The 13,500-nt window shown below is 41.7% G+C and overlaps 1 protein-coding gene across 1 annotated transcript in view; it reads right to left on the bottom strand.

Moving 5' to 3' along the window:
• The window catches only part of l1camb (L1 cell adhesion molecule, paralog b), a 46,732-nt gene that overhangs the window by 3,468 nt on the left and 29,764 nt on the right, over positions 1–13,500 (bottom strand). The window contains exons 13-26 of the mRNA XM_056449451.1: positions 13,307–13,466; positions 12,927–13,051; positions 12,743–12,844; positions 11,759–11,959; positions 10,282–10,352; positions 9,960–10,185; positions 9,400–9,515; positions 7,515–7,731; positions 7,315–7,437; positions 6,845–7,021; positions 5,214–5,327; positions 3,869–4,009; positions 2,645–2,776; positions 1,864–1,936 (exon numbers count right to left, since the gene is read on the bottom strand). Coding sequence (XP_056305426.1) covers positions 1,864–1,936; positions 2,645–2,776; positions 3,869–4,009; positions 5,214–5,327; positions 6,845–7,021; positions 7,315–7,437; positions 7,515–7,731; positions 9,400–9,515; positions 9,960–10,185; positions 10,282–10,352; positions 11,759–11,959; positions 12,743–12,844; positions 12,927–13,051; positions 13,307–13,466 — 1,978 coding nt within the window. The remainder of the gene's footprint in view (positions 1–1,863; positions 1,937–2,644; positions 2,777–3,868; positions 4,010–5,213; positions 5,328–6,844; positions 7,022–7,314; positions 7,438–7,514; positions 7,732–9,399; positions 9,516–9,959; positions 10,186–10,281; positions 10,353–11,758; positions 11,960–12,742; positions 12,845–12,926; positions 13,052–13,306; positions 13,467–13,500) is intronic.

Genomic DNA, 13,500 nt, shown 5'->3' with positions numbered 1-13,500 from the left:
AGGGGAATCTCTTCATCCACCACCAGTGTGCAGATTCCACCTGGATGACGCGACAGCAGCCAGACCGCACACACCAGCCGATTGGTGGAGAGGAGACAGAGTGATGAAGCCAATTAAGATATGGGGATGGTTAGGAGGCCATGATGGACAGAGGTGAGTGAGCAAATTTGTTAAGGATGCCAAGATTAAACCCTTACTCTTTTTCCAAGAATATCCTGGGATTATTAATGACCACAGAGAGTCAGGACCTCAGTTTAACATCTCACTGCTCACTGTGTAATATAGAGTCCCCATCAATATACTGGGGCGTTAGGGACCCACACAGACCACAGGTTGAGCGCCCTCTGCTGGTTTTACAAACACCACTTCAGGCAGAACCCTAGTTTTCCCATGTGGTCTCCCATCCAGGTACCGACCGGATGCTGTCCTGCTTAGCTTCAGTGGGCGACTATATAAGAGTTGCAGAGTGCAAGCTGCCAGCATACCTAGTCTGCAGCTAGCTCGGTAAAAGATTTGTAGGACTCCCTAATTTTACTCTAAATATTCCCATATTCTGGTTAGTTAATGGCTTGGGGATGTTGGAAGGTTGCTCTCTTGGTGATGTTGTGCACTCACGCTGTACTTGGCAAGCCTCTCACCAAACGCCTGACGGGCTCAGCTTCCATACACATTCCCAATGTGTCAAGGACGCAACATTGGAGTTCCCGATCTGAAGGGGAACGTCCTGGTTACATCTGTAACCCACGTTTCCTGAAGGAGAAGTTTTGTCTCCTCTGCCACAGCAGCTGGATCTCCATCCGATAGCTGAGCATTCAGCTTCATCCTCAAATAAAGCCTGGCTTGCTCTCCTCAGGTGCTGCCTATATAGTCAGGTGATTAGATGAGCTACACTCATTAAGCTGCGGTCACACTAGAGTTTGTGCATGCGGAATTCTGTTGTACGGCGCTGCAAAAAGGGACGGGATAAAACTAAATGGTTAGACATTTAAAAAAGCGAGCCATTGCTCCATATTTTACATTTCTGTGCAGAGAGGTCATGTTTTGATCCTTGATTGGTCTCACACAGTCAAGTGATGGGTGATAAGGTTGATGCAAAACTTGACGCAAGACCTTGCGTTTCCAGTCTGAAGCATTCACGTGTGTATGAATGTAAATCTATGGGGAGACAAGTCCAGTGTGACCGCAGCTTTAGTCTGTTTTGGTACTCTTCAAAGTGATTGGTCATCTGGTGATTCCCAAATGTGTTCCCCAAGACACAACGTCTCCATTCCCTCCTTTAGGGAGCGTGGGTTACAGTCGCTACTGGGACGTTCTCATTTTAGCATCGTTGTCAGTATTAAGGTTTTGTTTTATATAAATGAATGCAGGTTACTTGAATACGTTTAAAACAAGCCAGAGTAGCATTAAAACAGCTTCATCTTAACAAGTAAATCTTCATAAACACCAGTGTCTGAGCTTCCCTTCATCTAGCTTTAAATGTCCACTGAAGGAAGAAACTCTCTTCACTTAGGTTTAGTGGTTTGGTTACGACTAAACAAACTGTGTAATTATTAATGCAAATACAGAAATGAATTACAGTGGTAAATGTATGCATTTTAAAAATGTAAGTACAAAGTAAAAGGTGCACAATAGGTATTATTGTATCAATAATAAGTTAATCACAACTGCAGTTTCAGATGCATCGTGCATTTCTCTGACTGTTGGACTGCCGCTCATCTTAACACTTTTTTTTTCCTTTTCGATTGTCCAATATTGAAGCATTTGACTTCATTCCACTACCTGTAAAGCGCACTTTTAGTCATTTATCCATTGATTTACCTCCGCAGGTTCTGCGTAACGTGATGTGTGTTTGTGAACGTGTACCTGTACTCTCCAAACGCGTCATCCTTCAGTTTTTGGTTTGCTGCGTCCCCCTGACCCTCCTCTTTATCTTTCACTGAGACACAAATAAACAGAGACTTCATAAATAATGCACAAGTGAGCACACAGGAGTGCTGATGCTCTGAAAACTGGAGTCATTTCATACAGTATATTCTACACACACAATATTACCTCCGAGAAGAAGCATTCACACAGCTAGCGCAGTCATTTATTCATAATAACAATAACAACACTTGGATTTAAGATTTAATGCTTTGTTTTGCGTTTGATTTCAACATTTGAAGTGGATCAAAAAGTCTTCAACATTATCCTAAAGCAGTAAAGGATGTGTTGAATAGTTAATAAATAGTTGAAATGTTCTTTACTCTTAACATACTATTAGAAAAAAGTGATTTCATTTCAGTGCAGCTTTCAGGCTTATGAAGCTTTTTAATTCTGGTGGGTTTCATTCATTTATCCCTTCGGTTTAGTCATTTATTCATCAGGGGTCCACAGCAGAATGAACCGCCAACTATTCCAGCATATGTTTAACACAGCGGATGCCCTTACAGCTGCAACCCAGCACTGGGAAACCCCCCCACACACACTCATCCACTACGGCCAGTTTAGTTAATCAGTTCCCCTATAGCGCATGTGGATTGTGGGGCAAACCGGAGCACCCGGAGGAAACCCACACCAACACGGGGAGAACATGCAAACGTCATCAAGACCATTCAGGTGTTCCAGAGTGACGAGTGCTGATGATTTTTCCTCAGTCACTCACCTGAATATTTTCCTCCTTTGCTCTTCTTGATGTAGCAGAGGATGAGCAGAACCAGCAGCAGCAGAACCAGAGCGCTGATCAGACCAATGAACCAGCCCTCCGTCGCAAAGTTCCTGGGCGACTCGTGCGGCTCTGAGAACATACACAAATTCATGCACACACACAACTCTTAAAGGGGCAGTTCACACACACAAAAAAAATCAACATTTACTCATGGTTTACTCTCCATCAAGTGCTCCCAAACCTGTATGAGTTACTCTCTAGTGTTGAATGCAAAAGAAGAGATTTTAAAAATGCTATAGAGATGCTATAGAGAGTCAATCAGGTTTTCAGCATTCTTCAAAATATCTTCTTTAGTGTTCAACACCAGAGAGAAACTCATAAAGGTTTGGAACCACCCGAGGGAGAGTAAACAGTAAATCTGTTCATTTTTGGGTGAACTGCCCCTTTAAGACTGACCAAACTCACACTTTTACTTCATACTCAATAACATCTCTTTAGTATCTAGTCATCTGCGTTACTTGCATACGACACCTGCTTTACTTTCTGAGAGAACAAGATATGTATGGGACAACATGTAATGATTATTTGACCTATAGAGGGCGACGCACTTTGGTGAGTAGCTGTAGGTGACCTGTTCAATACACCTCATTACTTAAAACTCACCAAAAAAAGGAAACTTTACTCACTATTTACCCTCACTCATGTGGTTATAAACCTTTACGAGTTTATTTTGAAGATATTTTGAAGAAAGCTAAAAACATGTAACCATTGACTTAGTTGGAAAATTAGATACTTTGGAAGTCAATGGTAAAAGGTTTCCAACATTCTTCAAAATATCTTTTTTTGGTCACGCTTTATTTCAATGTACAATTTATGCCATTAACAAACAATTGACTGACTGATAACTACTAATGATCTGCTTATTAATTAGTAAGGAGTTGGATAGGATTAGGGATTAAGCGCTTATAAACAGTTCATATCTTAAATAAATAAATGAACACAAACATTAAAAATGAAGAAATGAGCCTCACCAGAAAGAAAATAGTGACTGAGACTGAGGCTTTTAATTTAAACTAGTTCATTAAACTTGTCAAGCTAATTGTGTTTGTGAAATGTGGTGTTTTAAGAATCATCAGCTCAAACAAATATGACCTACATTACTTGTCAAATTTCAGACAGCTAGTTTTCCTGTGTTTACCTGTACAAACAGTAGGAGCGTACCTTGCATCGTTTGGAATTTTACAGTAAAGTTCCCAGGATGGACCTGTAGACGGTATTTAACGCCCGGAACCAGATCCTGCAGCTGATAGAAGGCCTGTGTAGAGTTGATCTTCTCTGACTCCCATTCCCATTCAGCACCATCTGCAAAAACATCACCACCATCATTATCAGACAGAGAACTAACAAGAAACTCCAACCCCAATCAGAAAAGGTTGAGGCAGTATGGAAAACGCAAATAAAATAAGAAAGTAGTGATTTCTAAATTTACCTTGACTTGTGTCTCATTGCGGACAACACAACAGACATTATTATATGTGTTCTTCATGATGGTTTTATAATAAATAAACACATGTTCAAGTTTTGGTTCTAGCAACACATTTCGAAAAAAGGCTGGATCAGTAAAGCATTTACCACTGTGTAGTGTTGCCGTTCCTTTTCACAACACTTAAAAGATGTTTAGGAACTCAAGACACCAAGTGATGAAGAGTTTAAGGTGCCATTTTGTCCCATTCTTCCTACAAATAAGTCTTAAGATGGGCAACAGTACGGGGTCTTCGTTGTCACATGTTGTACTTCAAAATGCTCCACACATTCTCTATTGGAGACAGGTCAGGACTGCAGGCAGGCCAGTCCATGAAAAAGGCCAAAATCTCTCTGTGCTTTCCAGCATTAATGGAGCATCACAGAAGTGCAAGTTACCTTTGCCAAGGGCACTGACACAACCCCATACCATGACAGACCCTGGCTTTTGGACTTGCTGGTAACAGTCTGGATGATCCTTTTCTTCTTTGGTCCGGAGCACACGGCGTCCATTTCTCCAAAAATACCTGAAATACTGATTCATCTGACCACAGTACATGTTTCCACTGTGTGATGGTCTATCCCAGATCTCTCAGAGCCCATAGAGGTCAACTGTGCTTCTGGACACTGTTAACATAGGGCTTAGTTCAGTTCAGTGTGGTTTAATTTTACTGCGGAAAGTCCAAACACTGAAGAGAAAATCTTTCCATGTGCAGCCAGTGGATACAGTGGAGGAGCAAACTTCACCAATTGACCAGAGTGAAGGAAAAAACCTTGAGAGAGACCATCACTAATCAATGACAGCTCAGAGCTGTTTGGGAGACAAAACCAAACATCTCCTAAAAGGTTTTCATTAGTGAGCAGTTTCCAAACAAACTCAAAACGAACTTTGTTATGGTTGGATTTTGTTCAAAATCTAATTTGCATCTTGTAATGGAAACACAGCTAACCGCTAATGTTTGTTGATGGTGATCAACATCTTTTCATTTACTGTTAGTTGATCATACGATGGGTGAAAAATGCAGATCAAAGATATGGGTCTTACCTTTATCTTTCCCGTAACGGAAACTAAAGACAAAGTTTCGATGTCGGTCTCCAGGAACCCAGCTGAGGTTGACTGAGGTTTCTCTAGCCGTCACATTGATTGCAGATGGAGGTTCTGCATAGGAGACACACACAGTTGAAATTAGAATTATTAGCCTGTATATTTTTTTTACCAAATTTCTGTTTAACAGAGAGCAGATTATTTCAACACATTTCTAATCAAAATAGATATAATAACTCATCTCTAATAACTGATGTCTTTTCTCTTCGTCATGATGACAGCACATAATATTAGACTAGATATTTACTAGTATTCAGCTTAAAGTCACATTTAAAGGCTTAACTAGGGTAATTAGGGTAAAGTTAGGGTAATTAGGCAAGTCATTGTATAACAGTGGTTTATTCTGGAGACAATCCAACACTAATATTGCTGAAGGGGGCTAATAATATTGAGCTTAAAATGGCTTTAAAACTATTAAAAACTGCTTTTTATTCTAGCTGAAATAAAACAAATAAGACTTTCTCCAGAAGAACAAACATTAGAGGGAATAGGGGAGAGCAGGGCACAAAGTAACACTTTTTGGTTTGGGCCAAATAATGAGTAAAGTAATGGCGTTAAACAAACCATTAGCTTTTTACCAATAACACACAAGCCTCTCCTACAAATGAGCACTGGTTGTGTGATCGCCGGACCTGTGGTTTCTGTGCACTGTTGCCTAAAGTGCCCGGGGTATAAATGTTACTATTTACCCCACCTGCGGGGCAAGTTGTAACAGACAGGGGGTTAGTTGTAACACATGCTTAAAAAGGCAGATTTTAGACAATTAATCTAAATCCAGTTTACTTTAAATAGTAGCTATTTTTCCTCAGTACTTGGCTCAATTCTTTTTTTATTCTACATAGCACAGTATGTTCATTTATTTATTCATCTATTGTGTAAACACGTTTGGATTGATTTGCATTATTATCCATTATTATCCAATGCATTTATTTGTAGTGTTAGCAATAAAAAAAAAAATTTGTCTATTAAAAAATATTTTCTACTAAAAAACATTTTATTTTTTAAAATTAAACATTAAACTCAAAATTCTAAAATTATTTTGTTAGTTTAGTTGGTGTCCAACAGTGTTGGGCTCATTTGTAACACCCTGTTACAACTAACCCTGCTGTGTCTTGTTTTCCTCAAAACTGACTAGCAGTCACTGCCTGTTTTTACATCTTTCAAAATGGTTCCATCTTTTAGCCTAGAAGACGCTAGACACAACAATATAAGATCTTACATAGAGACTTTCACAGATTTCTTTAAAAAAAAAAAAAGGTTTCTCCTGTGATTCTCATCCATATTTCCCTGAACTTTTTTAATAATTGGCAGGAAGACATCTGCCGACACTATGGTGAAAACCTTAGAAGCATGCCATGGTCAACCCTGAGCAAATACCTTCAAACTCTATTACAATTTACCCTGCATTACTTTGTTCCCCGCGCTCCCCTACTCCCCTAAATTCCTCAATCTGTTCAACATCATTTGGGAAATATTTGAAAAAGAGGAAAAATTCAGAGGAGATTCATTTTGACTTCATCTGTATATCTGTTTATGTTCTCAGACTAATAAATGAGAGATGTGTGGTGTACCTCCGTCCAGCAGGGTGGCGCCGCTCTGTATGGCCGTGGCCCCATCGCCAGCACTGTTTCGGGCACTGATGTGGAAGGTGTAGCGGCTCTCCGGATTCAGATTCTTCAGTGTAAACTCCGTCACCGCCGGCAGGTCGATGGACTCCACATGCTGTGGGCTCTCACTGCCAAACACCACTAAACACACAATATTTTAATATAATTTTAATCTGATGAGAATTAGTTGACATGTAGACGCAATATAACTTAAATTCAACAAATGCACCATCAAAATAAAGTGGGTCCAATAATTTGCCAATGAGGTAAGCAGAATAATCTTGTGTCAAAAGGAAAATCTAGATTATTTCTCTTACCCCAGTGGCATGCTAAATAGATTTGAGGATTCAAGTTAAATTGAATCTCTCAATTGGATTAGTGTGTGTGTGTGTGTGTGTGTGTGTGTGTGTGTGTGTGTGTGTGTGTGTCCTCACCCTCCTGGTATTGCAGCAGGTATCCTCTGATCTCCCCATTGGGTTTGTGTGGTGCTTCCCAGCGCAGGGTGATCTCGCTCTCAGACGGGCTGTCGAAGGGCAGGAATAACACTGGTCCAGGAGCTGCGTGCAGGACAGAGTTAATTACCATTAATTAACACACTCACAGACGTTTGACATGCTCTGAGATGAGCCCTTACCGCCCTCCGGTGTGCTGAAGCTGCTCTCCTCTGAATGTGGACCTTCACCTTTGCTGTTGAATGCAGTGACGGTCAGAGCATAGTCTGAGTAAAACTGCAGGCCACTCACGATCTTCTCCGCCGCATCAGCAGGGACTTCTATCACTGTGGGATTACCCACTGCTGGAGACCGCCCGGCCCGGAGTCTCCCACTGGGACCCTTCATTCTCAAATAGATCTGAATACACAAAGAAGCCAACTATATGACATATGCACAGCTAGTGTTTTCTCCCCTAGAGATAAACTTTCGGTGGACGGTTAATGAGACTTTTTTCAATATCATACGGTTCCTTTCACAGCATGGATGTTGAAATGTAATTAAAATACAGTCTGTTTAAAAGACTTCAGCATTCATTTAGTTGTAAAACGAGATGAAGGACAGTTTAAACACAAGCGCCATCAGGAAAAAGGAAACTCCATTGAAAATAGAGTGGTAAAATCATTTTCAGAATTGAAAGACATGGCGGGGAATGATGGAATTTAATGCAGTGCTTCTTGTGCATTCTGAGACCCCACAGCAGGCACAGGACGTCAACATGTCAGATTGACGTTGTATTGCAACATCATGGGGACGTTGGATTTTGTTTGAAAATGAAAATCGGGTTGATGCCAGAACCCAACGTCAGACTGACATCAACGTCCAACGTCCAACCTAAAATCAATCAAATTTCAACGTCTGATGATGTTACAGCTTGATGTTGTGTGGACGTTACCACTATGACGTCTATCAGACGTTGGATTTTGGTTGCCATAGTTGATAAATAAATGTCAGTATCTGATGTCAATATGACGTTGGTTTAAGATGTTGGCCTGACATTGGATTTTGAACATTTTCTAACACAACCTAAAATCAACATCACTTGACATCATTATTGGGCATCAAAATAACTTTGTCCTTAAAGCTCTGCTCACACTGTGAGATTTGTCATCTGAGACAAATTTGGGAAATCCTAAAAGATTCCTGAAATCCCAGGCTTAAATCTGTGCTCTTTGATTGTGGGTTTGACATGTTCACAGACAGCGGCTTACTGCCTGTTGCGATCAGATGTTCTCTCAGATGAAGTTCTGGCAGTGTCAGAAGATTTCAGACACTTTCCTGCAGTGTGACAACAGCTGCTATAAGTGTCAATCCAAGAACCAATAGGAGCGCAGAATCTGATGACGCAGTCCATATGACTATTCAAATGACACGGCGTGTGCAAAATTGCCACTACAGATAGTGAAAGTGTGGCGAGTGGATGACGTCAAACTCCGGGAGAGTTTTCTTGCGTGTTTCCACGTCTTCATTGTTGTTCAGTCTGACTTTATGACAGCTGAGATCTTACAGTGTGCCATGGGAGCCATGTTCGTGCAGTCTGACGTACAGTCGTTCAGGATTATAAAAAATTGCACGGTGTGAGCCGGGGCCTTTAGACGCTTGCTAGACATTGAATATTGGTCACCTGACGTCACGACCTAAATCTAACCTAATATTAACGTCTTATGACGTTGTTTGCCTGATGGGCCACTTCAAAGAAAACAGACCTTAAACGCAGTGATTTTGTAATGCCGCTACTTTCTGCATATACATATATATATGGCTGCACGGTGGCGCAGTGGGTAGCACGTTTGCCTCACAGGAAGTAGGCCGCTGGTTCGAGCCTCGGCTGGGTCAGTTGGCGTTTCTGTGTGGAGTTTGCATGTTCTCCCCGTGTTGGCATGGATTTCCTCCAGTTTCCCCCAGAAGTCCAAAGACATGTAGTATAGGTGAACTGAGTAAGCTGAATTGTCTGTAGTGTATGAGTGTGAATGAGTGTGTATGGATGTTTCCTAGTGAAGTGCAGATTGTGGTTTAAAGATCCTGTACCTTGTATCCCAGTAGTTTTCCCCGGACAGACTCCAACCTGACTGGACTCCATCTCACCGTCACAGAAGTTTTGTTCAGCTCAGTGACAGACAACGCTGACGGAGCCTCCAGAGGAACTGGAAGAGTTCGAGAGCAATTACTCTCTCAGCAAGACTCCTAAAACACTTATGCTAATGATACACAAGGCAAGCTCTTCAGCAATGTTGCTGGGGAATAACGCCATAAATAGGAGACACAGGGTAACTGACTAGTGCAATGGGTTACAGATACAACTGACCCTCATCACAAGACTGTCATGACACGTAATCAGTCTCACACTATTGTTTTCCTCTTTCTGAAAGCGTTAATAACACCATCCTGGAGTTTTTCCTGTAGTCATCCTGGAGTTTACCAACTGTGACGAATAAGAAACCTATAAATGTGAAAAGGGTCCATATTCCTTCCCATTCTCAGTAGAAAACTAGCCAAGCATGGCTTTGCAAAATTCGGCCAGCAACATTGCCCTGTATATCATCAGCATCAGAATCATGATCAACTAATGTAGATGTTAGAGAACGTACAGTCTTCCCCGGAGTAGCCGATCACTGTGAGCGGTTCTGGTGCCGCACCGAGGTCATTGACCGCCTGAACTTTAATCTCGAAGGAGACGAATGTTCCAGTGTTATTGACCATGAGTGGAGGATTGGAGACGCTGCTCTCTGTCCAGTGTGCACCGCTGTCTGCTGCTCGACGCCAGAACACCTTATACTGGAACCCCGGCCCGTTAAACTGACGCCGATCCATCTCCTATATTGCAGAAATACAGAAGAGATTATGTGGAAGATCGTGACTCTTGAATATGGGTTTCTCTTTAGGTGAGGATTAAAAAGCACTGATTATCACCTGCCATGAGATGATCATACTCTTTGGGTCAGTGGACACAGTCATCACATTCTCTGGGTTCGTGTCCGGTTCTGTGCACAACAGAGAATGTTAATAAGTAAAACAAAAATACTTAGAAATGGAAGGATTTTCTCCTCTTAATAGATCTGGTCGACATGTCCTGCCACTACTTTTGCTGTAGGGGAAAACAAGCCATTGGAATGAATGAATGGTGACCATGTTCTGTGCTTTATCTTCACTTTTTGCTTGATTTAATATATGTGTTTATATGTGTGTTTTTTGGGGGGGCGATATGGTGAAGGTCGTGAAGGTCACAGCAAGAAGGTCGCTGGTTCGAGTCCCGGCTGGGTCGGTTGGCGTTTCTGTGTGGAGTTTGCATGTTCTCCCCGTGTTGGCATGGGTTTCCTCCGGGTGCTCCGGTTTCCCTCACAGTCAAAACACATGCGCTATAGGGGAACTGATCAACTAAATTGGTCGTGGTGTATGTGTGTATGTCCTGGTCCTCCAGGTTGGGGGTTGAGCGTTGGGCTGACAACCCACCTCGTAAAAATTAGATGTTAGGAAACACCATACAGGGTGCAGCTAAATATCAACTTCGATATAAATGGCCCTGGGATAAAGTAGGTAAGTAAGTAAGTACGTAGGTAGGTAAGTCAGTTAGTAAGTAAGTAAGTAAGTAAGTCAGTCAGTCAGTACGTAGGTAGGCAAGTAGGTAGGTCAGTAAGTCAGTGAGTAAGTCAGAAAGTAATTAAGTTCTTAAGTAAGTCAGTAAGTAAATATGTAGGTAGGTAGGTAGGTAGGTAGGTAGGTACATAGGTAGGTAAGTATGCCAGTAAGTAAGTTAGTAAGTAAGTAAATATGTAGGTAGGTATGGTAAATCAGTAAGTAAGGAAGTACGTAGGTAGATAGGTTGGTAGGTAGGTAGGTACGTAGGTAGGTAGGTAGGTAGGTAGGTAGGTAGGTAAGTTAGTAAATAAGTAAGTCAGTAAGTAAATAAGTAAGTGGGTAGGTAGGTAAGTAAGTATGTAGGTAGGTAGGTTAGTAAATAAGTAAGTCAGTAAGTAAATAAGTAAGTCAGTAGGTAGGTAGGTAGGTAAGTAAGTAGGTAGGTAAGTTAGTAAATAAGTCAGTAAGTAAATAAGTAAGTACGTAGGTAGGTAGGTAAGTAAGTAGATAGGTAAGTTAGTAAATAAGTAAGTAAGTCAGTAAGTAAATAAGTAAGTACGTAGGTGGGTAGGTAAGTAGGTAGGTAGGTTAGTAAATAAGTAAGTCAGTAAGTAAATAAGTAAGTACATAGGTAGGTAGGTTAGTAAGTTGGTAGGTAGGTTAGTAATTAATTAAGTCAGTAAGTAAGTTAGCAAGTAAGACTATACTTGCTATATACTTGCTATATTTTTTACCTATAAGTTTAAAAATCTCTTAAATTAAATGGTATATTTGGCTAAATAAACAGAAAAGGTTGTGAAATCCGTCTTACTGGCAGCTGGAGTGCTGTAGGAGAGCGAGGGCCTGCTGGGAGCACTGGTTCCTATGCCGTTCACTGCCCGGATCTGGAAGTGGTATTTGCTGTAGGGCTGCAGATGGATCTCCAGCTGTCGGATGTCCTGAGAAACACTCCTGTATTTCTGCCATTGACCCTCTTCTGGAGTCTCCCCCTCATTCATCTCAATCACATACTCTGCAGGACAACAGAAATAAAGCGTTTTAGAGTACACATGAAATCAGAACAAGCCATAATGATGTCGTTAGCTCACATCGTTAGTTTTTGTGCTGAACATTTTGTCTGTGCATGTCATTAAGAACAAAACAATAGTTTGCTCTTGTAATCTTTAATTGAAAGCACTTCCTGTTTGTGTTCAGTTAAATTCTCAGATTTGGTCTGTCTGAGGTATTAGGCGGGGCTAACACACTTAACCACACCCCTCCAGCTGTCAGTCACTATGACAGCAAACAGAAATGATGAGCAGGAGGAGTCTGTTAGGTTGTAATAACTCTCCCCAAACCCTTTCCCCATCTCTCTGAATGACACGCCTACTTTACTACATCCAATCAGCTCGCAGTAGAGAAAACAAGCCATGCCCACTGTTTTTCTGTTACGGCTAAACCCAAAAGATTGTAGCGGAAATTGGGGGCTCGTCCGGGATTTGAACCCAGAACCTCTTGCACCCCAAGCCAGAATCACACCCCTAAAGGAGTCTTTTTCTTTCAAATGAGACCTATTGTACCCCTTGTTTGCAGACGAAAGTGAAGGGGGGGGGGTCATTTGGGCCCCTAAAAATATCACTGGGGGCACCAAAACTGCTTGGGCCCCTGGAATCGTCCAAACCCCCCCCATTCAGAACCTCTCAGCTCGGTTGAGTACCAACAGACTGTGTGTGCCTTTTTCTTCCCAGGTCTTGTGGCTGCTGAGACGTCCCCAATCATCCTCAAATATAATGAAAGAGGATGGTGCTGCAGTTACCAGTGACAGGACTGTTGTTTTCGGCGCTCGGCATCCAAGAGATGGTCACACTACGCTCCATCTTTTCAGACAGCTCCAGAGATTGAGGAGGATCAGGTTTATCTGTGGAGCGTCCGACACATTAACGTCTTTAAGAAACATGAGATTGGGTTTGATTAGATGTGTGTGGTGTTGACAGACTTACCCTGAACAGTGATGTATCCGCTGGCAGTGTCTGAGTCCAGTGTAGTGCTGACCTCACAGCTGTAGATGCCCATATCCTCCATCTGAACATCCCAGACCTTTAGAGAGCCTTCGATTTCATAGTATCTGCAACCAAACCAGAATATGCCAGGTGAGTGGCTTTGACAAACCACCTGTAGAAACACTCTTCTCTCCATATGCACCGGACACTTTCTCAATCACTACATATCTCTAGAAAATCATTGTGCATTTCTTGGGTTTTGCTATACCTGATATCAACATGTTTTATAAGATTGTTTTGACCAATAAGTGGTGATAAATAGAGGATCATCCACAAGCTAAAGCACAGCACGACATAAAGATAAGAAGATCTGTGTTTACTTGTCATTGCTTGTAGATGCTGTGATCTTGTGTCCATCCTTTTTCCACTGAACCATGGGAGATTTCAAGTTGTGGTCCACTGTGTATTTGCACTGTAAAACCGCATCACTTCCACGTATAACATGGAGATTCTGGGGAGGTCCGACAATCTTAGTTCTGTCTGCAGACAACACCATGACAAGACAATCAATGAT

Source organism: Danio aesculapii, chromosome 23, assembly GCF_903798145.1.
Source record: "Danio aesculapii chromosome 23, fDanAes4.1, whole genome shotgun sequence".
Lineage (NCBI taxonomy): Eukaryota > Metazoa > Chordata > Actinopteri > Cypriniformes > Danionidae > Danio > Danio aesculapii.
The sequence above is the reverse complement of the archived record's forward strand: the minus strand, read 5'-3'. Positions and strand labels throughout refer to the sequence as shown.